Source organism: Corapipo altera, unplaced genomic scaffold (genome assembly GCF_003945725.1).
Source record: "Corapipo altera isolate COAL_440 unplaced genomic scaffold, ASM394572v1 24, whole genome shotgun sequence".
NCBI lineage: Eukaryota > Metazoa > Chordata > Aves > Passeriformes > Pipridae > Corapipo > Corapipo altera.
Window position 1 is genome coordinate 958,943 of NW_020884903.1, and position 26,984 is coordinate 985,926.

Here is a 26,984-nt window from a genome sequence, read left to right on the forward strand (position 1 = left end):
CGGGGGCGCGCCCGCGCGTCACCGCGGAGGGGCGGCGGGAGCGGGAGAAGCTGCGGGAGCTGGAAGTAGATGGACTGGCTGGAAATAGATGAACTTCAAGGTCACTTCCCACCCAAACCATTCTATGATTCTGTGAAATCTTTTAGGTATTTCTGAATCCTGTACAAGAATTCTCTCCAGCGTGGAAGGAGCTTCCCTTTTACAGTTTCACAACGTGCTAATTCTTTCTTCGACAGTGCCTAAAACACTCCTGCAATAAACTTCTTACTCCTGAGAAACATGTAGCTGCTGTTCTCTCACACTGAGCAGCAAATCACAGCATTTCGTTACACTCTCTCTTCCTGCTCTATCTTGTACAGTGCCTGGTGCAGTGTGGACATGCCTAATTTTTAGGGCCAGGTTCTACTGTAATGTAAGCAATCAGAATTAAACTACTAGTGGGAAAAAAAAATAGGATCTTATGAAAGGTATGGCTATCCATTTTTTATCACTGCTTTTCCTGTGTCATAGGCTACTGCTGAATGTGTATTTTTGCCTGTTTCGAATTGTATCATTAGTAGCTCCCACTGAGATACTGGAGTAGAGGAAGCCTACTACAGTTCAATATCCAGACTAGGTAACTATGCATTGTGGAGAAGAAAAAATTAAGCATTGTTACTGTCTAACTGTGTGTGGTGTGTTGAACCTGGCTGGATCTCTAGTGCCCACCAAATCTACTCTATCACTCCTCTCCTCAGCTGGACAGGGGAGAGAAAATATATTGAAAGACTCATAGGCCTAGACCAGGGCAGGGAGAGATCACTCACTAATTACTGTCACAGGCAAAACAGAGTCAGCTTGGGGAAATTATTTTAATTTATTATCAATCAAACCAGAGCAGGGTAATAAGAAATAAAAGCTAAACCTTAAAATGCCTTTCCCACACCCCTCCCTTCTTCACAGGCTTAACTTCACTCCCAAATTCTCTTTCTTCTGCTCCCTGCCAGCAGCACAGGGGAGTGGGGGATGAGGGCTTTGGTCAGTTCATCACACATTGTCCTGCTGCTCTTTCCTCCTCAGGGATAGGACTCCTCACACTCTTCCCATGCTCCAGCGTGGGATCCCTCCCACAGGAGACAGCCCTCCATGAACTTCTTCAACACGAGTCCTTTCCACAGGCTGAGTTCTTTGCAAAGTGTTCCAGTGCGGTACCCTTCCACTGGGGGCAGTCCTTCAGGCACAGACAGCTCCAGTATGGGTCCTCCACAGGGTCACAAGTCCTGCCAGCAAACCTGCTCCAGCATGGGCTCCTCTCTCCATGGCCCCACAACTCCTGCAAAGAGCCTGCTTCAGCATAGGTTTCCCACAGGGTCATCCCACAGGGTCACAGCCTCCCTTGGGCTTCCATCTGCTCTAGTGTGGGACTCTCCATGGGCTGCAGGTGGATGTCTGCTCCACTGTAGACCTCCATGAGCTGCAGGGGGACAGCCTGACTCACCATGGTCTGCACCATGGGCTACAGGGCAATCTCAGCTCTTGTGCCAGGAGGACCTTCTTCCCCTCCTTCTTCACTGACCTTGGTGTTTCTTTCCAAATATTCTTTCCACACGGCTGCTTCTTTCACGTATTCTTCCTCCTATCTCTTCTGTTTCACAGTTCCCCCTCCCTCCTTAATTATGTTATTCCCAGAGGCACTACCACTGTCGCTGATGGGCTCAGCCTTGGCCAGCAGTGGGTCTGTCTTGGAGTTTCCTGGCATTGGCTCTGTCAGATACAGGGGAAGCTTCTGGCAGCTTCTCACAGAAGCCACCTTATGTCCCCTCCAGTATCAAAACCTCACCACACAAACCCAATACACTGTGTCATATTTTTCATTATATATAATATATATTATATATTATATATGAATGTTGCACTAGGTTTTGGAAATAAAAAACAAAAGGCAAAGATCACAGAAATTCTGGCTAAAGAGGCCTGAGCTTGAAAATATGTACATTTGATGGTGAAGCATAAGAATAAAAAACCTCACATCTCCACTAGCATGTCAGTTGCCAAAAAGCAAGTATTTTTCAATTTACTGGAAGATACCCTTCTGCAGAAAAGGTTTTTGGATCATGTATCTGATTGAAACACTCTTCCTATGAAATTACACTGTGCCTATCTAACACAGATTAGTAATCAGGCTTTGAAGTAATTTTGCTGTTTTCCTATCTGATGAACTAGACTGCAGATGCTGTGAATATATTGAACCAACAGGCTGTTTCCAGATTGTTTGGATTTCAGGGATATCTGTAAGCAAAAAGAGCCCTTTGTAGGATGAGCTTGTTTTGTTTAGAAAATTGTGTGACAGGAGTGAAGAATGACAAGTGCCACTCTCTGTAATCATGTGTGAGGCATTGGAGGTGGCAAGCAGGGAAGACTGAAGGTTTGCATCTGGTGTGTTTGAAGTGGTGACTGATTTAAAATATATATTAAGTATCATTGGGTTCTCCTCTATTTGAGATGGTAAGGTTTATATCATCTGTATGAGTTACAAGTGGGAATAGAAATATGATATTATGACCAGTTGAAATCGTATCTTGTTCTTGCAGAAATGGTCATCATACAAGGACATAGATTTCCCATGTTCATTTTTCATGGATCAGATTTCTAGTGAGACCAAATTGACAAAACAAAGTGAAGGTACAAATTGTCCAATATTTGTGAAAGGGTATCAAACTCTGTTAGTATATTTCCACATCAGCAAGGACGGTCTATCTAAGCCTCCTGAGAGTGTAAGTGAATGTGCTAGAACAGAGGAGCAAAGTCAGGGAGCAGATGCTCCTTGCAGTGTGTGTTTCCCATAGCAACCTGGCAGATTTCCCAGCAGGAATTTGCGTATGAGTTAGTCATGTTTTTTGCACCACTTACTCTCTTCTATATTTTCAAGTATCCCCACAAAAGAGGAAATAGTTGAGACAAATAGGGAGCAGCAGAGCATAGATGATGGAGGTTGGTGGCACAACCCCTGGCTAAGCTGTATGAACAGAGATGGTGAGAGGCCATGTCACCCTCCAAATGGCTGAACAGCACTTAGAGTTTGCACCTATGCCCAAAGGGGCACAAGTCCTTGATCCAAAAAAACTTACTTAATACTATTGTATTCTAAGTAGAAGAGCATTTTAATTACATACTTACCAATTAATTCTCGTATACATTGTGACATTATCTACAGTCATGTATATTAACACATGGTGATACACATTTCTCAAAAGTTGTGGTAGGTAAAAAGATGTGGCCATGTGAACACAGCAGTTCATACTCTGTGCATGCGCAAGGCATCCCAAATTCTAGTCAGGTCTAGCTGTAACTTATATAGTTACACACACCTCATTTCTGTCCCTGTTAATGATCTCTCTGTCTCTGTGCCCTGTCCCCAGCCCCCTTGCACCTTTTCTAGGGTGTATATTTCTTAATGTTTTGGGGTTTGCACTCTATTTCTTCATCAATTTTATCTATTTCTTCCCTTTATCCTCCTCATCCTCTAATTTTTCCTTATTTTTCTTTCTCTTTCAATTACCTTACTCTAGGCCCAGTTCTTGCCTTTGACATACTATTTAACTGGAACCATATGGATAGTGAGTGAAGAAGGATGGATGCCACTTTCCTATGCCAAGTACCAGAGGAATATCATGAAACTTCGCTTCCTCTTCCTCTCTCATGGTGTTCTCTCCATGTTTCCTTACTCTTGTGTAATTATCTTCCTTCCTTATTCCCTTGTGATCCTGTACTCTGGTGCTGAAGCTGCGAAGTGTTACAGGCTTTAGGGAGTAGCAATGTCTACTGTCATTCACAGCACCCAATGGAAAGAGTACACTGAGCACGTATGAGAGGTCCAAGAGGATCATGCATCCTAGGTAAAGATGGTATCAAATGGACAAATCCCTAAAATGACACACTCAGTCTTACCTGTATATTTCTAGACCTTTAAGATGGTAATGTATAGAAGGCATTTTTGGGAAATAGTTAATGTTCTCTACATGAGAGCTGTTTCTGTGCTTGATTCCTTCTTGTACTGCAGACCTGCTAACACTTATGATCACACTGCTAAGAAACAACTGGTCCATGATAATATAACAGCTTCCACATGCCAGGTCTATCAAAAAAGAACAAAATCCTCATTCACAGGTCAGGTGTATTTTTGATTTACAGAATACATATGCAGCCTGGTTCTATATGACGGTTTTAGTTTCAGCCATGTTTCATGTGCATGGCAGAGTCTGTCAGTATGCAGTTAATAGGAGAGACTGCCATTCTGTGAATTATTTATATGCTGTCCAGTTTGTTTGTGTAAGTAGGGCAGATATATTTTTTTGGGTGAATGATCTGCAGGTGTGGGAATGGGCAGAGCAGAACAATTTAACTCTTCTTTGAGGTGGAGTTGTGGTTACCAAGTTATCATGGATCTTATTATAGCTATGTGAAGAGGATTTCTATTCACATGTGAATTTCATAGAATTGTTTAGTTTGGAAAAGACCTCTAAGATCTTTGAGTCCAACAGTTAAGTCAGCATGGCCAAGTCCACCACTAAGCTATGCCTCTAAGTGCCACACCTACATGTCCTTTAAATACCTCCAGGGATAGTAATTCAACCAATTCTTTGGGCAGCCTGTTCCAATGTTTGACAACCCTTTCAGTGAAGACATTTTTCATAATAATAGAATCATTTGGACATGGCATAGTGTGCATTTTCTGAAAGGAGCCGGGCTTGCCAAATGTAAACAAGTACTGTTTACTGCAATGGATTTATTTTGTAAAAAAAGCTTTTCTCTTGTGTTTGAATATTGGAAACTGTTCTTCATAATTATGGATAGACTATAATTGAAAAATCAGTTGTCTCACAGCTAGAGCCTTCAGTCCCCTCTAACCTTATTCTTCATCAACCTTATATTTTGCTATTCCTGAAAGTTAGATGTTTATTGTTTACAGCAAAAACTACTCATTAAATTCCACATTACTATTTTTGTTATTTAATGCTGTGTAAAAAAGCTAAAAGCAACATCTAATTAGATTGTTTCATCTCACTGAATGACCAGTGTTCCTGCACTTATAAAGCTCACACAAAATGCCATTGGTAGAGAGGAATCAAGCTCCCCTAGTAGACAGCTTGACTGCTTCTAGGTGATACAGCTACTTTCTTCACTGGCTCATTGCAGATATTTATATATTTATAAGCAGTTAAGCGTATTTGGCATTCATATCATTAAAGAGAGGTGGCAAGTTTCATACAGTGAACAAGTTGTGTGGCTTTATGTGTGACATTTTATTTAAAGGTAGTCAGATTTTCTGCACATTTTGCTAAAGACCATAGACTTTCACATTTAAAAGTGCACATTTTTGAATGGAGAGCACTTTTACTGACTGTTTTAGTTTGCACGTTTCAAGCCTTCATCAGCCCTTTCCTCCAAGGAGATCAGAAAGATTTTAGCCTGTTAACACTTGCATTTTCCATCTCACTACTGAATCTGAATATTTGTAGAAAGCATGGAAACAATTTTATGATAATGAAAATAGAATTCAGAGGTGATATCACCTAACAGCTAAGACATTAAAGGTCACTGGAATACCCATCACTAAAAAACCCCAAAGCCCACCATAACCACAGAAAATCATTTGAGATTAACTGTACTCAGACTAGAAAAAAAAAGTGCACTGCTGAAACAAATATAATTGATTTTAACCCGTTCAAGAATAAGAAATATTTAGATAATGAGAGAAGAATTTAATTAATTTTAAGGGAATAAATTGGCCTAGAAAGCTAAAATAATTATCCTGATGTCGTACAACATTAAGGAGGTAAAATTTGGCTCTTCAGTTTTCTCAGTTCCATGGACATCATCTTCGTTACCAGTTATTAAAAGTGTAGAAAAAGAAAGAATAACTTTGGTATCAACTTACCTTCCCTGAACTGACAGTCTCTTTGGTTATATAAATGTGGCAATAGCTATCCAGGAAAAAGAATTAATTCTAATAGTCTGTAATGTCAGTTTCTCAAACTATCTTACTCCTAATGACAGGCATACATAAAGTAATAACGCAGAAAGAGAAATTGAAGTTCTTCTGGTGCTTACTTTTGCTTGTAACCTTTTTCTTTCAGAAGAGCAAACCTCATACATTGCCTTCAGGCAACTCTGAGGTGCAACTTGTGCAGTAGCACTAAAACTGTTTTATATATCACTTTTTGCTGATGTTTTTGGCCATATGCTTATAGAAATGCTGCAGAAGATGGAATCTTATCTGTCAGCCTCAAATGCTTCTCAAGGTGAAGAGAGAGATGAAGAGAAACAAAGGGGGAAAAACTAAGATATGAAAGGAAAATAATGCAGAAGTAGGAAGGTTGGACTGGAACAGGTCTTGTAAAGGCAACGGTACTAGTGGAGTTCCCCTGGCTTGGGCTGGTTTGAACACCCTTGGATGAGGGACCAGTGTTTCTACAGTGGATTCTGACCCTAGCACAGTAGCAGATCCCAATGTAAAGTGTTCTCCTTATCATCTGCTAGTACTTCTACTACTGGTGTCAGTGGGCCTTGTCACTGTGTGATTTTTTTTTCCTGCATTTAATGTTTTTCAGAATGTAACAGATAGCATAATATAAAATTAGTCTCATAAATCTAATAGGTCTGTAACTGTCCTAAGAAGTCTGCATATCTTTTGTCCAATAAAAATAATAAATATGTATGGGTAGGTTGAGATAGGGGGGTGGTGTGTGTAGTTTTGCTTTGGACTCGTGATGGATATCAGTCTCTCATTTCCTGTTGAAATACAGCACAATTCTTGTTCCCCTATTCTGAAGAAGATGCAAAAGAAAAGAAAGAAGAAGCAGAAGAGAGCCTCAAAATTATTTGGAGGGCTACAGAAAGTGTTTTAGAGTGAGACACTTTAGAACTGCAAGTTATTTAGCTTCCTTGACAAGTCTGCATTAGGATAACTTGTTTATAGTGACTAAGACACTTAAAAATGCAGAGAAAATAATGAGTGAATAAAGGGATCTTTAGTCCAAAGACAAAAGACCTGAATTGCTCATAGTTGGAAGCTGAGACCATGAAACCATCCAGATAACCAATGAGGCATACAATTCCTTAAACAGAGGGACTGATTAACTGTTGGAACAAACCAGCAAGAAAACTAATGGATTTTCCATCTCTCGAAATCCTCAAGTGAAAAAATTAATGCCTTTGAAAGTTACGCTTAGTCACATGCTACTTAATTGGCTCAAAGTAACAACAGCAAGTGACATTGTGTCCTGTTTTACATAGGAGGTTAAATTGGATGGTTATAGTTCTCTCTCTGGCTTGCCAGTCTATGAAATACTGCAACCGCCAAAGGCCCACATTAAAAGAAAAGTAGTGCTTTGAAGTTAAGCACTGCAAGGGTAAAGAAGGAAGAATTGAGGTTACTCTAGTAATCTTCATTATGATCCTCTGTGTATTTGCATTATGATGCAGTCTTAGCTGCTCAGTAGCTCAAATTTTTCTTTGAAGCTGGACTATTACCAAATCTATAATCCTAAATTTTTGTAAATCAGACTATTCTAGTACTTGCTTTATGGAAGCAACTCCTGCCTCTTTTATGTGGTTTAGCCCTTAGTGAGGGATGACCCTCACTAAGGGTAACAAGTAACGAACAAGTAGTTCTATAAAGGACTGGCAGAATGAAAAGCATTTTGTATCAGTGTCAAGTTAATGAACATATGTTATCTTCAAGGAGAGAGGATACTCCATTAGGCCATCAAACTGACTAATCTGAAAGGCAGCTCCTCAGTTGTGGAGAGGGCACGATCTTGTATATTAAGAACAAATATTCTGTTCATAACTGCAGATACAGAACATTGGTCACTCCTCAGTTGCAGAATACAATGGATTTTTGCATGGAGGATTTTCTTTCTCATATTTATGTTTGTTACCTGAGATGAATGCAAACATCATGAGACATATATGCCTGTTAGGAAAAGGAATGAAGCTAAAAAAATTGCTGCCCAGCAGTTTGCTTGAGCTCATCATCCGTACAGTCAGTAGGAATATTGCCATGCTTTAGGGAATTAGATGTGAACCCATAATTTATAATGCGATGTATAAATAAAACTGACTTATTGACTGACATTAATTTTTGAACATATCACTTCATATTGAGAAAAAAAAATCAAATTTCAATACAGAAAAATGCCTAGAGCTATGAAATGATCTTTTAAACTCATTAAAAATATCCCTCTCTATGGCTCTGTACATAACAAAGAATTCAGGAAATAAAATTACCAAATTAAAATAAAGAAGTGCTGTAAGTGCCTTTTAAGGGAGAGGGCAAAGGGAGTTTAATTTATAATGTTGCCTGCCTTTGTCTCTTACCAGTCTCAACAACATTAAACAGTTGTATGCGAGAGTAGAAAAGAAAAATGTAAAACAACATTTTGGTTTTTTTTATGTGTGCTCCTCTATTTTTTTCATGCCCTTTCCAAATGTCATAGTGTTCAGAGATCACATCCAACATCCACTAATGTACCCAGAATGGCTCCCATTGATTTCCATGGGAGACAGTGTCAAGCTATGTTAAGGATAAAACTGAACATATCCTAGGTCTCTTCAGATGTAGTGGAGTTTTATTCTGACAAATGCAAAGCTCTCAATGTAAATTATTGGTCTCATTTCTTACAAGATGAAAAAAACCTCTCCATTTAGTTTGATGAGAGTTTGGAAAAATTAAAATCCTGTATTAGAATCAATGTAAGTATTATTACTGCCTTGTCTGCTTTCTTAGGCCTGGATTTTGCAAAAGCAGCATTTAATTAATTACTTAAATGCATTGATACTTGTATCTTCCTGTGCTACTCAGTGTGAACAATGTTTCTGGAATAAAGGCAATGATTTTGCTGAATCCTACTAGGTTTACTATTTAAAACAGAAACAATCCCCTGTGAACTAGTCTGGTTCTCCTCCCATGTTCATTATTAGTATAAGCTTCATCTCTGTGTCATGTGGATACTTGTCTTGCCCAAAAGAAACAATGCGGTAATTGCTTGGTGATTTTGGCTCTATCCCTCTATTAAACTTTACAAACCCCAAGAATTCCCAAAACTCTTTATTATTAAGTCTCTATCATGTCAAAAATTTGGAGCTTACTTCAGTAGTGTAGGACCACACAGTTAATGCAAGTTTATATTTCTTTGCTTTCCTAAAGAGAAATAAAATAGTTAGACCATTAGGTTCTTGCATTAAATTAAAAGAGTAAGATATTGTGTTTTCGGAAACGTGTTTCTCAGTTTAGTGTTCCTGCTGAAACACTCCAAACCATACACCACTCACTCACTCCCCTCTCCCCCTCCCCTTCCCCCCTGCTGAGGCCTGGAGAGGAGAATTGGAGGCACAAAAGGTAAAGATCACAGGTTGAGATAAGAACAATTTACTGGAAACAGCAATGAAATAAGAAAATGAACAATATATAGCAGCAATCCTAATAATAATCTACCAGAAAGAGGTGAATGATTCACATGATTGCTCACCACGCAGAGCCAGGTAATATGCAAACTACCACCACACTTCCCTGACCTCAGGACACCCTTTCCCTTGTTCCTGGAAAATGATGTGAGGTAGTATAGAATAACCTCTGGGTCCTAGCTATGCCCCGTCCTGGCTACCGCAAAAACTAACACAGAAGAAGCATTAGCACCAACTACATTATCTTCCACATTGATAAAACCCCTTTCCTGTTATCATTTTTGGGCCTCACAATATTTCAACATGAAGAGATGTTAACTGTTAGTTATGGGATTTGGCGGGTAGAGAGAAACCTTTACTGACATGTAAGTATTTATATGGTAGATAAGAATGATTTTCCTCATCTCAGAAAAAAGCTTTACATAAAATCAGAAATTAGTGTCATATTAAGTGAAAACTGTAGCTAGGATAGCTAATGGAAAATAGTTGACAATCACTTACTTTGTATATACTAGCCATTTCCCTTTGAATAATCTCCTGAGTACATCCAAGTTAATAATTCTGACTTTGAATTCAAAAACATATCCAGAAGGAAAAGGGGTGTCTGTTAAGGATAATAGTTTTTAACCATAATCAATGTTTTCTGTTGTGCAGTCTTCAACAAATTGCTTTGCTACAGTTTTATAAATTGCTAAGAGATCCAAATATATCAAAGTAATGATGTGCAGGAACTATTAACTTAAGGTAACAAGGTAACAAAAGCAGCTCTTCCCTTTTCTCCCCTTCTCCCCCTTTAGTTGTTTCTTGGCTTCCAGAGGCTTCTAACGGTTCTCAGTATTTGCTGAACTGAAAAAAAACCCCAACAAAAAAACAACAACTACGAGCAAATAATATGTAGTGGCAAAGAAAATACTTTCCTCCACTGTCAGTATGGACCATAGTGGCAGATATGACAGGTATCCACAAGCCATTTCAAGGGATGACATTATACAACAGTTTAAGTTGTCCTGTCTTTGTAGAGACCTATTTATTTTGCTTATATATGACCATATCATTTGTGCCAACTCACTCAAGGAATTACCAGAATAGAATATTCCAAACAAAGCAACCAGGTTTTGGAGGGGTTTTTTTGTTGTTGTGGTTGGTTGGTTTTCAGTGTGTTTGGGTTTTTTTCCTTGCTGTTGGTTTTTTTTTTTGTTTTGTTTTAAAACCTGGTCTTATCAGGTCTAGATCCAGAGCATATTCCACCAATTTCTTTTTCTCACCTAGTTGCCTATGATCATCATGGCTGGGCTTCACAAACGAAGATTTGGGAAGGGCTCTACCCACGTTTGTTACAAGTGCGCTGGTGGCTAAAAAGACCAATATGAATTAGACAAGTCCGGTTGCAAAAGGCACAGCAGAAGGACTCCTTAGGTGGTATATTCTGCAAGGAACGACTCTTTCTGTGTCGTCTTTTCTCCTCAAGGGTGATCCTGTGTGTGTTCTCAAAGGAAGCAGCAGTGTTATAGATGGTGTGTCTCCAGACCTCCCGATTGGAGGCCAGAGTAGACCAGTTATGTTGATCAATATGGCCAAGGCTGAGATGTTGTTTCAGGGAGTCCTTGTATCTTCTCTTTGGGGCTCCTCTCTTGTGGCAGCCAGTGGCAAGTTCACCATAAAGTAAGATCTTAGGGAGGCGGTGGTCCTTCATCCTGGAAACGTGCCCTGCCCAGCACAGCTGTGTTCTCAGCAGCATGGTATCAATACTTGTAACTGCTGCTTGTTCTAGAACAGATGTATTGGTCACATAATCTGACCAGTGGATGTTTAGGATTGTACAGAGGCAGCATTGATGGAAGCGTTCTAGGAGTTGCAGGTGGTGGCGGTAGATGACCTGTGATTCGGATCCGTATAAAAGAGTAGACATGAAGTCCAATGTCAAAAAGCCTAATAATATGGCCTTTTGAAGCTCAGATCTGCCTGTGTTTCTATTGACTATTGACTTTAAACACAGCACTCTTCAGTGGTATTTCAGGGCACTTTAATAGCTATAGGTTGGCTTAACTACCATTGCAGAAGCTTGAAAATAACCCAATACACTGTAGGTGGCAATGTTTTACCTATGGCAAAATAATCTGACTTGACTTCTGAGATAATGGCTTAGATGCATGTAACTAACATACAAAATCCCCAGGGATAACATATGTCCTTATGAACACTGGTAAACACAGTTAACAAAATGAGAAATGTAATGACTACAGCATAAAAAAGGCTTAGTGCAACAGGTATGGCAAACTATTCAATTTGCTTTTGGCCTGCTGCAGCAAGAAATTATAGTATGATGAGTGCTTCTGGCTGAGGTAGAAAACATACAGATTTTCCAAATCTGAAGAGCTTACATGAAAGGGGAAGATTGGAATACACTCATGGGATGTAGCTACTGCACACTAGAATGATAACTGGCTGTAGTGTGCCACTGCTCCTAGTCTGATGATGTTGTACAGTTGGACTTGGTCTGAGAACACCGTTGGTTGTTCAGCCACAGGATTGTCAACATTTCTGCCAAAACAGACTAGTCTTACCAGCTTCTTTGATTGAGGTTCTTTCATCTGTTTGAGTCCCCAGTATATGTGTGTGTTTTTAAACTGATACACGATATCAACTGCATGTAGGCTTTAATCAGGTCATGTGCTTCAGTACTGTACAAATTGCAGGAAATACAGGAAATATAACTTGCAATAAATTATAGGCTTGTGTGAATTATTAGTCCCATGGAAATAAGTAGAAGTTACATTTGCCTGGTTTGAACAATTTATGTTTTATAACCACAATCTGTTAGAGTTTTTTCCACAGAGCACATACAAATATTTCCAGCAGCTGCAACTGCCAAATTGGAGCAAATGAACATTGCTCAGTCTCTGTACGTATGAAGAGATTAATAACAATCATGCCTTATGCTCATCCCAAACATTACTCACTCTGCTTTACCTAGTGCATACTTTGGACTTAAATGCCCATTGACCTCTCAGCCAAAGCTGTGAGTGATGCAACTACTGCCTGTGATAGTAATACAACAAGTCTTTTTGCTTGATTTGTGCTATGACTTTAAAATGAGGTAGAGTTACATTAATCACTTACAGTACATCTGCAGCAGAATTTGAAAACTTACAGTCTGATTGTTTTATGCATTGGTAACTAAACTAATCTGCATTTACTGCTCAATCCAAATTTATTATTCACAGAATTCAAGGTGAATGGCTAAGGATAGGTCTCTGCTTTCTATCTTCTGCAGTTTTCCTTCATGCTTTATTTTGACATGAAAGCAAAGAGATGATCTCAGAAACGTGGAGGAGAAACACATGCTAATATAAGAACTTCTTCTTGTAGAATCCTAGAGGAACTTCAAAACTAAGTTACCCTTCATCCAAGTGTGATACCAACGAAGATACAGCAACTTTTCAAAAACCTTTTATAAATACCAAAATAGATATCCACAGTCCAGATATTATTGTTATAGTGCCTTCTCAGTCTCAGTATCTGTATGTAAGATAAGCCAAAGGAGGAAGGGGTGGAGAGGATAGAGGAGAAAAATTTTCCTAGTATCACCATAATGGCTCTGGTTACTGTCTGTCAAGCAGTCTAATTTACAGAAAGTAATGTTGCCATCCTTTAATGGTGGGTGTCATGCAGGTGAAGTCAACAGAAAGCCTATAGTGTGCTTTAAGATAAGTTCTGTCTCTTCACAGCCTTTTCCATCTCAGTTATCATCTCTCTCCCTAAATCAAATGTAACTAGCCATCGCTGATGTTCATACCCTATATATGATGTTCTCATAAGTGAAGATATGTGCAAATAAAGCAGGTGTGTGGTATTGCATATTGACTATTGTTCTCTGACCTTATCATGATCAAAACGTAATTTTCCATGTGCTGGCCAGTGCTGTCCCTCATGGCAGCACTCACTGAAATGATAATCAGGGTTATTTATGCACTTTTTAAGCTAGAGATATTTTCTAACTGCAGCAGTTTCCAGATTTGTGTTTATTTTAATAAGATATATTGTTATTAATTGAAGTAGACCCAAGTTCTTTGTGTCAAGCCTTAGGTGCAGGCAATTACATGTCTTCACAGCTGTTAAAATGACAATAAGTAAGTTTCCATACACATTTAAGCAAATCAAAGTGCTAGGATAACTCTTGGTTCAAATACATCACTATGAGATAATGTGGCTTTTGTTTCTCTTACGCTATATGTCCTCTATTTGGAGTTAAACCCTGATACCATCCTGTTAATTTCTCCCATCAGTGCCTTTGGGACCAGTCCCAGAATGCACTGGAAGTTTCTTAGGCCATAGGATTGGTTTCTTAACAGTGTAAGCTCTGATTTCAAAGACGTCTTTCAAGCAGACTGAAACACAACAGAAGCAAGAGTGAAATGACAGCAGCTATAAACTTCATCTCTTATATTGCTATAGGTACAGTACATGTCATTCATTTCAGTAGAAGAAGCCCCTCTATTTAGGTATTTGACATCCACAAAAGATTTCAGAAACCATCATTATTTCACTTTCATCCCATGTGGTACCTCACATTCTGTCCAAGCCTCTGGCATTTGAGAGGGTAAGCACTTGTCAGGAGATATTGTACCACATCAGTTTGCACTTAGCTGTGTTGTAACTCCATCTAAAGCCAAATATAGAGAAATATAGCAGGGGGTTTTTTTGTTTGTTTTAAGATCACCAAATATAATTGTTATACAATTCTCAAGTATTCTTATTTGCTAATATAACTGTCATCTTGTTTCAGGAGAACCTGAGACAGCCTTTATTAGACCACTAGCTTGAAAAGCTCAGCTATAGCATTTTAAAGAGAAAAAAACCCTCTAAATTTACTAGCTGGAGAGCATACAACTTGGTAAGTTAATCAGAGAATCATAGAATATCTGGAGTTGGAAGAGACCCACAGAAACCATCGAAGTCCAACTCCTGGTCCTGCACAGGACAGCCCCAAGAATCATACCATGTGCCTTGAGAGTATTGTCCAAACATTTCATGAACTCTGGAAGGCTTGTGCTACCTTTTTCTTTTTTAATCATAGAATCATAGAATATGCTGAGTTGGAAGGTACCCCCAAGGATCACTGAGTCCAACTCTTAGCCCTGCACAGGACATCCCCAAGAGTCACACCATTTGCCTGAGAGCACTGTGCAAACACTTCTTGAATTCTGTCAGGCTTGGTGCTGTGACCACTTCCCTGGGGAGCCTGTTCCAGTGCCCAACCACCCTCTGGGTGAAAAACCTTTTCCTGATATCTAACCTAAACTTCCCCTGACTCAGCATCATGCCTTCCCTTGAGTCCTGTCACTGGTCACAAGAGCGAAGAGATTTGTACCTGCCCCTCTGCTTCCCCTCTTGAGGAAGTCATAGACTGCAATGAGGTCTCTCCTTTCCTTCAGTCTCTTCTGCAAGGTAAACAAACCAAGTGACCTCAGCCACTCTTCATAAGGCTTCCCCTCCAGACCCTTCATCATCCTCATGATTCTCCTTTGGACTCTCTCTAACAGCTTAATATCTTTTTCATAAGATATTTCTGTGGTGTCCAAAACTGCATGGACTACTCAAGATGGGGCTGCTATGCTCACAATATTTCAATATTTCATGCACCACACAAGTCACCAGCATCTGTTGCAGCTTTGGATCAGTATGCTGTCTATTAACCTACTACACTAAGTGTTAACATTATTATATATGTTTGCATGTTTTGCTGTCACAGCTACAAGATCAACAGGATTATGCATGATCAATACAGAGGCTGAATATGTCATAACAGCCTTAGGCATTGCAGGCTGCACACTCTGCGTTTGTGAATTTCTGCTCATCAGCCATAGCAGCAAGGTATAAAGAATTATAAATGATGGTGGGCATTTGATAAATGGGTATAAATATATTGCAGATATCACTGAATAAAAATAAAAATAGAAAAAAGCAGAGGAGGGTGTTCCATTATTTATGTTTGAACTTCTCTTTAGGTAGCTATTGTATGCACTTCTCTTCTGCCAACAGAAAGATTAGTGCTTGGTCATACTCACCAAAGGGACTGGGACCCAGTACATGGGTTTTTACAACGTGGGAAGATCCTAGCTCTGACTGCTATCATAGCAGGCTCCGAGCAGGCTGCAGGTATTGGCTGACAAGTAAGCACACGTGCAGAAAGTTTCCCTGTCACCTTGCATGGATATGGATGCCTATGGAAATTTCTGACAGCAAGGTAGTAGCAATATTGTATTTGTAGGTTGAATCCAGTAGACCAGTAAGGTCAGATCTTCAGGTCTTGTGACTTGTGTCCCTATTTCCTTTTACCAGGAACATGAGAGTAAAGCTCAACGGGACGCCTGGCCATGACTCCATCCCAGAGAGAAAAGATTGAGATGAAAACTTTTTTAGAAGAAGGATGATGGTGGGTGCTGAGTGCCAAGGGTCCTGTAATGCATACAGTGAGAAACACTGCAGAATATCTGAGAGGGATACAGAAAGCAGAAACAGGACAAGGAGAGGCCGGTTTCTCCCCCTGCTGCAGTTCTAGATTAGTTAAAGTGTAACTGGGCAGGGAAGGCTGGTGAGGAAACTGATGCAAACCAGGTAGAAAAGACACTAACAGATCAAATGCTCTCAAATATCACATCTTCTGAGGACAACAGCTTGCCCTGTCAGAAGCAAAACCTGCATGGGATTAATGACTTCTATCCATCAGTATATTCCCAAGAGAATCAAGAGAGAAACCCTACCGTCTGTCTGTTTTCATTTCCCCTGTGAAAAAAAATGGATGCAGAGGATGAGGCATCTATATTAGAAAGTCTTAGATACAAATGCTGTCTCAAAAGATAATTATTTCTTTCCCTGGCAGGGAAACAGTGCCAGAGGAGAGACCGATATTGGGGAGTTTTAATTGTTGGTGCCAACACAGTACACATTAGTTTCGACAAACAATGTTTGCTTTACCAACTGACATATAACAAATCTCCTTGCCAGTGTAGTTGAGCAAGCAGAGGTCTTCTTGGACCAAGCAGAGAATTTCAGGTGGACCCTTATCAAACTATGTATAGCCAAAATCAGATCACTTGGGAGTCTCAGCAATAGCTGCTTTGCATAATTTCATGTAGATATTACTGGTTTAGTGTTTAAATACTTCAATCTTGCTCACAGAATTTGTAGTTTCATGTGTGCAGTTTCATCCTCTGTTTATGAAGGGGAAAATACATATGCAAATACTGTTGCGTCATGAAACCCCTTGACATTTGTGCTTATGAATGAGCCATCACCAGCTGTAAAATTCACAGGAACTGGAGCTCTGCAGGCATTGGATTTAGACCATCTTCCCCCTAGTTTCTCACTGGTATACATTAAAAATAATAAGAGAGTTTTTGGTATCAAAAGACATGATTAGAGTTATGGTTTAGTATACACACTGAAGGCATCTGTGGAATCTAGCAACATTATGGGGATGGCCTTTTCTATTCCTATTCATACATACTAACAAAAGAGATATGTTGTATTGCATATATGAACATTTTGTTACTCCTGCGGTACAACATTTTGTCTGATCTATTATTTTACCAAGTGATGCTTAGACAAATAGGTTGTGTTCTCCCTACAGAAGTCCTGGATTCATCAAAATACTATTAGAACAAATAATGTTCTGTGGAAATGTGTTTGTTTTAGTCCAGTAGCTTAGGATTTAGGTGTTTTAGAGATGAATCATTAAACTGTCAACACCTCTGTGACTATATAAAAAGATTGATGAGTATGTAAGTTGTATATAGATTGGAGATTGGACTAAAGGAATATAAATGCCTTTAGAAACCTTCATATGCCAAATCCATCAACTGTTTGGCCAGAAAACCAATGTCTGAGAAACAGCCTCCTAAATCCACTGAGGAAGGACATCTGTACTGGTAACACTCTTGATTTAATGAAACAGTATCATCATACTAGCTATACTCTTCCTACTGGAAGAGGCTTTGAAGGTTTCTTAATGATTTGCTTTTGTACATTCAGATATATTGCTTTCATTTTTTTCTTTGCTTTGTTGTACAATTTATGACACACCCTTCTGTGAGCCCCATCATGTGCTCTGTCTAATCTTGTCCTTTTTACACTATGGTCACACAGGATTATTCACCAAATAACACAGGCTCAGAACTTAACATGTGCACTGTTAAGCAGGGCTTGGGTGGAAACACGCCGCTCTGAGTTGTAATTCAGGCAGCCCCAAAACTCCATTCATTCTCCGGTCTGTGTTTTGCAGTTCCAATTAGTTGACATTGCCCGAGCTTTGCTTGTGCACAGAAGTTGAGAGTCATGGTACACTGCAACACAGCAGACAGCAAAGTTACTTCTAGAAAATGAAAAAGAAATGCCTAGTAAACTCTGGAGAAACCCAGTTCGCCTCCCACTCCCTGATCCCCCCCGGTCAAAAATAAAAGGTTCTTCTTTAAGTTTTGCACTGGAGAAAACAGAGCTAGTAGACTGTCGAGATAAAAGTCTAATGTGTTTAAAAATGAAAACAATTTCTCGTGTCAGTACTCTTTCTCATTTTTCTTTTCCACTTTATGTCACTGTAGTCATTCTCAAAGAACAGGCCATTAATCCTACTTACAATGACTGATGGTCATTTCAGCTGCAAGAGTGAGGTCACTGGTTTATGGAGGTTATAGCTGCCTTTGGGAACACGAGATGATGAAAGAGAGTTGACTGACTTTTTTGTGTAATTTGAGCATACTGTTTTCATTTAAAACAGAATTTTTGAAATTCTGTTCCAACTGTCTTTACAGAAGCCATTAGTTCTAATTGAGAAGCAGCACCGATGTTGAATGGGAGACAGAAAAAAGGGTGGAGGTGGAATCAAGTGGCATAAACCAGAGTAATGTACAGTATGAACAAAGGCTAACAGTACTTCCAAGATAGTGGAATAATCTACTTTCAGTTAATGAATACAGAAACTTGTGGAAAATAGTTTTATATGAAAACTAATAGCAATGCGCCCCATTGTTTATTTAAATGTAAATCCTTGAAATGGAACTAAAAGATGCATAACTACAAATGGTCTTTTTAAGTTGTCATTGGTTAAGATTGACCCCCCCAAGAGTCGAGGGCTCAGAGGTGACTGGGTGCCAGGGCAGTGTTCCCTGGAGAGCCAATCACCACTCGTCTTGTTTGCTTCTGCTAAAAAATCATATATACACAGCCATCGGAATCTGTTGGCAATTTCTGTTGGTGTCTGCTGAGTGTAGGTGTAGAAGGCCAGGGGGTGGCTGGACTCCTTCTTCCCCCCATCCGGGGGGGAAGGGGAGACCTGCGGCCCTCCAACTCTGGCCTAGGCAGAGTTGGAGGCAGCACTGAAATGAGTTGTGTTGTGAAAGAAGAGATTCGCAGCACCTGAGGTAAGAGGGAGTGGCAGGCCCCTTGCGAGGAGGCCAGGCCTTCTTCTTTTTCCCCCTGCAGCTGCCGGATGCTTGGGACAGTGTATAACTGGATCGAGCTGCCTGTGGCCAAGGCTAGGGGGCTTTTCCCCCCCCACTGCACTGAGGCTGGTGGGGGGTGGATTTTAAGGCTTAGTATTGAAGATAATCCAAGAGACGGGCTGGAGGAGGAGGCTCGGTTGCCAGAAGAAACAGTTGTGATTCGTTGCAACAGTTGGAAGAACTTCGGGCAAGAACTGGAGATGGGCCAAAGGGCTCGGGAGTTGCCCTACAGAGGTTTGACCGGGAGCAGCCGAAAACTGACTCGGAGGACGTTGATAAACCGACTGAACTACAGCAGCCTACGAACCAAGGTATGAGAGAACGGACTTAAAGCTACCTTCTTGGACTTTGTGAGGAGAAAAGACTGCAGTAAACAGCTGGAGGTTGGTAGGGAGTGTTCAGGGGCCATGAACACTCCCACGAGAGAAAGACTGGTTACTTATCAGCCTGAAAAGGCTTTTCCAGGACTAAAGTTAAAAGGAGAAGCTTCGAAGGGACTGATAGAAGTGTAATTATATATATATATATATATATATAGTTGCTTTTAGTTTGTACAGTATATTTATTTGTGTAAATAAATGTAAATATTCCCCCTTCCCCTATAGAAGCCTCTTGCCTGAAAGTTTTCTTTTTGGTGTTAAGATAAATTGTGGGAAGGGCTGGGGAAGCCTGGAAATTGGATTTTGGACTTCTAATGTGGCTCAAACTGCCACATAAGTGTATGACCGAGGTTTTGCTAGGAAGACTGGTATTTTGTGTTGCTCTGAGGGACCAAAGCAACCATGGGCAGACTCTTTCCTGATGTGGCGTAACACTAGTGACAAAAGACACAGCAAACCACTATTTGCAGTGTAAGACTGATATAGCCTTTGGAATCTATAGATTTAAGAAAAGTGCTTAATTTCTTCTCTCTTTAAAAATAGTATAAGCAATGGAGATAGCGTTTCTCATAGTTGTGCATTAGTCCATTGTGGTGGTTTGGGCTAGGCCTCAAACCATGGGGCTATCTCAAACCATGACATCCATCCATAGTACCTCAAACCAGCACTATATCTTGGAATCTATACAGGACTGTAGGAGGTCCAGCTCAGCTCCTGTTATCATATGTAACCCTTCTTCATGTCCATCCAGCCCCAGATCTTTTGAGAGGATGGATGTTTGAGAGGACTTTAGTCTTATTCCAGTCAGTGGAGAGTTTTGTCATTTGATAAGCACATGGTCACAGAAAACATCAACCCTGAAAGCCTGTTACTAGAGACAGGGAGTTTCAGGAGCAAAAGAAAATTACAAAGACATCTCAGGAGACTAGATCAGTAGAGTGAACTGAAGGAAGTTCAGTACCAACAGAAAATATTTAAAACAAGTGTCTGCTTCATTACATCATGGAATGGGCAAAAAAGAGAATTCAACAATTGTTTTTAACTTCTTCTCATTAGTCAATTTTTACTCTTCCATGTACTTCAGGAAAAAGTGGATCTAAGACCAGGGAATGAAATATTGCCCAATTAAGGATTTTCCTTAAAGTTAACAATAGAGAAGAGCTAAGATCAAATTTCAAAACAGTGAGCCAAAGTTTGCGATATATGTACCTTGAAAAAATTTTCTTCTTAATGCTTTATAATAGCTAAGTCAAATGAAAATAGCCTTTCCTTTGGTTTAAGTTTGAACTTTGTTTATTTGAGACAGTTTTTTGTGTAGCATCTCAGACTGTATGGTAACTAACAATATAAAACAACAATAACAATAAAATAACAATATAAAAATGGTGCTGGCCAGTTTGATTGAGCATGTGGTTGATTTTGTGGGATTTTTTTGGGGCAATACAGTATATAGTATGTGCTTCTGCTGTGTTCAAGAAACATTAAAAAATATAATCGTGTAACATACCTCACCATTGCCTCAGGTATGTCACAAACTTTAAATAATGGAAAAATAATGAAATAGAAAAAATAGGAAAAATAACGAAAAATAAAGGTTTGATTCCTAGCTCTGCAGAATCTACACCATTCCTGTTCCAGTACAAAAAAGGGGAATGCATTTCGTTATCTCACCATTATTACCTGTGAAGAGGGAATGTGTAAAGGTGAAGCTTGTAAATGGCCTTATGATCTTAAATGACAGAACTATTTTGGTTTAAGGCAAGAAACCTGCAGCAAGACTTGCCAGTGTGATTACCGAACTGAAGCCTGGACTCAATGTACAATTTATATGTCATGAAGAACTATTTATAAGGAACTGTAATTTTAGCAGATACAAATTGTTGGACAGGTTAACCACATCATCTCACCAGCTGTCTAAATCTGCTCTGGGAAGAAATAGGGCCAAGCTGTTAAATCCTTGCTCTGATCTACTATATGAATTTAGAAGCTCATTAATTTTTTTATGTATGCTTGAGCACAGAAATACCAATACTTGCCATTTGTGATGAGACAGCCTTAAAAAAACTTCAGAGGGATAACTGTTAAGGGATTTCAAAAAACCTTAAAAAATGCCAAGGCGATGTATTCACTCTTTCTGTATCTGTAATGGTCACAATTGCTGTGATCACTTGTGATGCCCACTCTTGCCTGGTGTGCAAAGCCCTGCCTGGACATCTGGGTCCCTTACCACAATGGTGCAGAGTACGGGGCTGAAGCTGGGACTCCAGTTGTAGCAAGTGAGTCTGTCTCCTGTACTGCTGTGTGTGTTAGCAATGGTGTTTTCAAGTAACACAATATTTGATGGTTTGTTTTCTAAGCTGTTTTACGTCGAGAGGCCAGACAAAGACCAACAATAAATGAGAAGAGACAGAGACAAAAGATGGTTGGTAGAAACAGGCAGGTGCTCTTTATTTCATGTGGCACAGCATTAGGTAGACAACCCAAGAAACAGTTTCTAACAAACACCATCACTTCCAGGAACCATCCCCCGAACAAGGGTCTACTACCAACAGTGGCACTGAGATGTCCTTGCCTGTCCACTCTCATCTCCTCATAGTTTGTATGTGCTTAGGCTGTGTCTTAGCGGTGAGCGTCCTTTCCAAGGAGACTAACTTCTTATGACACAATATCTTTAGACAGCATACATACTGTGCAGGATCACCAGAGTACAATCTCCTCAAGCCATGCTAAAATATAATGCTAACTCTGGAGAGAAGGCTGTGTGACCGCCTCGTGTCTCTCTGAGGTAATACAATGCTGTTCCTTAGCTGACAACATGAGGGGCACCTGAGGGAGGATCGATATGGCTTCAGAGTCTATTTTTAAACTCCTGATGCAGTAGGGAGGACCTGGCATGCTGTCTGCCGAGGCAAGGTGAGGACCTCCTCCACCCCTGGCCACCAGCAGCACCAGAAAGCTGAGCCTACTGTCACTCAGAGGGATGAGAACAGAGATGCTCTTGGACTAGGAGAGGGCCATCAAAATTCACAATGAAACAGTGGTTAGTAGGTGAAAGGTGAGCAATGATGGGAGTTTGAGGGGGGAGTGTTACATCATTAGCACTCTGGATTTAAAGGCATGAAGAATGGCTGGTGGAAGGAAGATGTTTTAGAGACTAAGGGCAAAGCTTTAAAAGCCTCAGGATATTACTTTTAATTATTATCTACAGGTTATTCTCTCTATATATACTATTTTTTTTTCTAAATTATGAAAATAAACATTTATTAACAAGTCACTGGGTCAAATCCTGCTCTCCAATGAAGCCAAATCCATTGACTTCAATGGGAGGGAGCCCTGTGTAAACAACGAAGGGCAAATTTGGCCCTTTATGTCCTGAAAAGTCTGCTTGTACCCATTTTCTTTCAATACTGCAAGGAAATACAGATTGAAGGGTGAATTAATTGTTACATATATCTCTTAAACTACCAGGGGAGCGTCAATGAGATGTGGCAAAGGAGCAGAAAGAGAGAACCGTAAGTAAGTATTGATTTAAAGAGAATTTTATCCATATTCCAGAATGAAAGTACTAAAAGAGAGTGGATCTGGATCAAGCCCTACTGTCCTTTACTTTCTAAGCAATGACAAAATCCTTCACTTAGCTTCAGTGAAATGTTTACACAACCAGAGAAAACAGAAGGAACCAAACAGTCCTTTTCCTTTGCAAACATCATATGCACAAAGGTGAACACCGTCATCCCTTTGGATGCTTCGCTAACTCCCACTGTCTGCACAGTGCAGTGTCAGCCGCTGAAGACAAAACACATCTACTGTGCACACGAGTAAAACCTGTGGTGTCCTACAAATGTAACATTTTGATGTTTTGAATATTAAAAACCTCTAGGTGCTTTTAGACACAGAACAATACGATTTTGGATGCATTTACCACTTTTATTTCACTATGCAGAAACATACATTCACCATGTGTTGTGATGCAGCTGACAGTGTAATGGACGCTATCCCTTCCGTGGGTATTAGAGCTGGACACTAATGAGTTTTTGGTGGATGTTCTGTACAGGTTAAGGCTTGACTCTGAACTAGATAGTAAATGCTGACCAGATTCTCAAATAGATTTTTTTTTCCTCTGAGAACAAAAGGGAAATCAATAGAAAACCATCACGGTTATTTCAGATTAATAATTTTCTAAAGCTGCAAACTAAGTAAAATACAGATATTCTTTTTTTTTTTCTCCAAAATAACTACATATAATTTACAAGGTTAGGATCTGTGAAGGGTGACTGGAAGCTGACTCTGAACAATGCTGACAAAAATCGTTAAAGTTAATATACTAAAATCATTACTACCTCATAGGGTATTCATTCAGGTATACAAAGCACACTTTGTAAGCATTTAAATGTTTTGATAAGAGTAGAGATTCATCATTGTTTATCGGGTAGTAATAAAACCAGATGAAACAAATATAAGATTCAAGTTGTTTACTGAATAAACTGTGTTATTGGCACATCTAATGTGTGGTAAAACATTATACACAGTACCTATACAGCTTCTAGCATTTTGGGGGTAATCTTCATTTACAATATCCATAAACAAAAGGCTTGCCACCTAACAAATTTTGATTTGTTTAGACTTTCAGAAACTGTGAAAGGCATGAACTGCTTATGTGTTACATGAGATCACTGTTTATATTGTTTATGAACGTGCAGGTATAGCTGAAAACTTAGACATTTTAAGAAAATTAAAAATGCTGCTTTTCTGTAATTTTATTGTTGCTTCATGCAATATTGTTTAACTGCTGCTGATTCAGATTGCTTTCTATGGGAAGGTATCTCTGCCAGTTTCTTTATTAACGGTCAAGATCAATTCTTCTGTACTGAAATTTTCCATAGACAGATACAAGTCAGTCATGTTGGAACTGAGACTCCGTATAGGCTCTCGTATTCCTACTGGTATGCATGTCTGGATTCATATGCAATCTAGGCTATTCCTGCAGAAAAGAGAATTGAGTTAATTATTTGAAGCAACTACTCTCTTACAAAAGATATTTTGTAACTTTGTTCATGTAAGAAAAGCTATTTGAAAATGGCATCGTCCCAGTATGAGCAACTTGGACCAAATCCAAAGTCCACTGATGCCAATGGAAAGAATTAGCGACATCAATAGACTTTTAAGCAAGCCACATTGAGCTGCCTCTGAAACAATTAGCAGAATACCACAAGAATCACAGCTACTCACTCCTTAGTGACTGGTTCCATCTTCCAAATAAATAACTGACACTGAAATTCAGTTTTCTTTAGGGTCTGTATATCCAAAAGCAGAAGAGCCAAAGAACTTCAAAAGGTGCTGTGCATTATACTCTGTTACTTACACCAAGTGCTAGGGAATACATATTGTTTTAAGAATAAATGCTGCTATTGATTCCAACAAATCTGACAAGCAGCGTTTTCTTCCCCTTCTGCATACAGCATTCAAAGCAATTTGTGCAGTGGTTCTGGCATTAACAGCTTTTGCATAGCAGGTTAGTATGCATGGCATGTTTCTGCACACAGAAGAAATATAGGAATATTAAGATGTCTGTTTATCCAGCCACTATTGGAGAGCATGCCTTTACCGAAAAAAAGCTTGACACAAGAAAAGCTGCATTATCATCTCATCCTGATAAACAATGCTGCTTTAAAACATAAAATGTTCTTTCAAATACAAGAAAGCCAAGACACCCAAATACTGACAAACTAATTCACTGGGTTTAACAGCAAGTTGGACCATATCTTTGCAAGTTGGGAATTAAAGCATAACTTGTAACATATCTGCAAGGGACATTTAAAAAGCAGCTGTAGGTTTTTTCCTTAGCATTTTTAAACCAAAATGCACACCTTTAAGAACAAATTATTTTTGTTCTTAAATGATACGAAAGCAGATGATTTTTTATTACTTCAGAATTAGAAAATTAGATTATAACAAAGCATGGACAATGAGGACTTTTCAGAGAGCCAACGAAAGCAAATGAGTAGTTCTCTTTCTCCAGCTGGCACCGTTAAATGAAGACAGATGATTAGAGCTGAATGTGGTTTACTTTCAAATACCAGAACTGATAACCAACGCAAATGCAAGTGGAAAATGCCACTGAGAGAAAGCGAAGAGTTAGAGGTGAAATATGGTAGGAGAACAACATTTGCAACATGCCAGCCCAGTAAATGCCTAGGAAAATCATCTAATCTTCTTACCTCTGGTCAATCCTCCCCATCTTCTGGTGTGATTTCTGTCTCTTTATGTACCACTACTTTGGTCACTGACATGTCAGGGTGCTGCTCTTTGGCTTCTTTAATTGCCTGAGCCAGCGCCTATCCCAAGGAAACCACAGAAGGGCAAAAACAAAAAGGAGGTGGAACATGCATGATCAGTAGCAAGGTGGAGAGATTCATGAGATATTACACAATTTACAAATGGGGAAAATGATTAAAATATGAAATATACCATCAATGATTTAACTACAAATCCAGTTTAATTTAAGGCATGCCAGTATGAACAGTATCTGTCAAAGCAGTATCTAGAAATGTTCTCTTTGGCAGTCTTCATGGTAGCTTTTTTAGCAGTTTATAGATTTTACCTGATCATGATCAATATCTGCATCTCCTGTGATGACTATTCTTTTTTCAATTCTTGTCTCTGAGATGCCTCCTTTCACAGTCTAGATGGGAGGGACAAATGCATGTCAGTAACTTCGGAGTGCTGCTACTCATCCAGAGAATGATCAGGGCAGGAACCCAGACATGACTGGACTGAACTGGCTCAAACAGCATATGCAGAAGGGGCAACCCAGAACTGCACCCCAAGTGGCTCTGAAGTCAGCTTGCTCTCAATGGATTAATGACCTCCCAGGGTCCTTCCAACACAGATCATTTTATGATTCTAGTCAATCTGCACATATATCAGGAGAAATGTTTGTATGTCAAAAATGGTAGGTATTTAGAATAAATCTGTCCCATGAATAACAGAATGGGAATACAGACACCCCATACAATACAGGGTGGTATGGCTCATCTGCTAAAGGGTTAGTAGCATTAGAGACTTCACTGCAGAAAGATGAAATCCTGTACCTAGAGAATATTGGTAGGAGAGCTATCAGAGCACTAAGAGAGTTTCTGCTTAGGGAGCAACTGTTATTTAGATGCTGTCTTGGAACCTGGAAGACCCAACATCTTTTGTCTTTGCAGCTACGAGCTTTCAGTCTGGCTGTTGGAGAGTTCCCCAGGGTACTACCCAGAAACACAGCCATGGTGTCTGAGCTGACTGAATGTCCTGTTATGATTACATGGTACAGATTTACTATGTGCTTTCAACACCATGCACGAGCAACAGCTCAGGAATGAAAGGCAGTATAGTCATGTCAGTGGAGCCTCATGTTCAGGCAAATTATTCCTTCCAGGCTACCAAATGATGCCAATGTAATTATACTGCTTCCAGTTCCAGATAGTATTTGCAGGTAAATCAAGTGTCTCTGCACAACAAGGTTTTGTGTTTGCAAAGACATACACTAAATGTTCACGACTTTCAGGACTCTGGTCAAGTTTTTGGGTGATGAGTTAATCAAGTCAGTATAGTCAAAGACAAGTAAACGAAGACAGGTACCCAAAGCATACAAGATTTTGCCTAGAGATCATAA

The 26,984-nt window shown here is 39.6% G+C and overlaps 1 protein-coding gene across 29 annotated transcripts in view; it reads right to left on the bottom strand.

Annotated features, from left to right (window-relative positions):
* Positions 1–21,747: 21,747 nt before the first annotated feature.
* The window catches only part of EPB41L3 (erythrocyte membrane protein band 4.1 like 3), a 138,714-nt gene continuing 133,477 nt past the window's right edge, over positions 21,748–26,984 (bottom strand). For 28 of the 29 annotated variants that reach the window (XM_027650781.1, XM_027650782.1, XM_027650807.1 and 25 more), the window contains 3 exons: positions 25,929–26,009; positions 25,546–25,662; positions 21,748–24,308 (listed from right to left, as the gene is read on the bottom strand). In XM_027650781.1, the coding sequence (XP_027506582.1) occupies positions 25,552–25,662; positions 25,929–26,009 (192 nt within the window). In that variant the 3' untranslated portion in view covers positions 21,748–24,308; positions 25,546–25,551. The remainder of the gene's footprint in view (positions 24,309–25,545; positions 25,663–25,928; positions 26,010–26,984) is intronic. The other variant, XM_027650788.1, reaches the window with a different exon arrangement.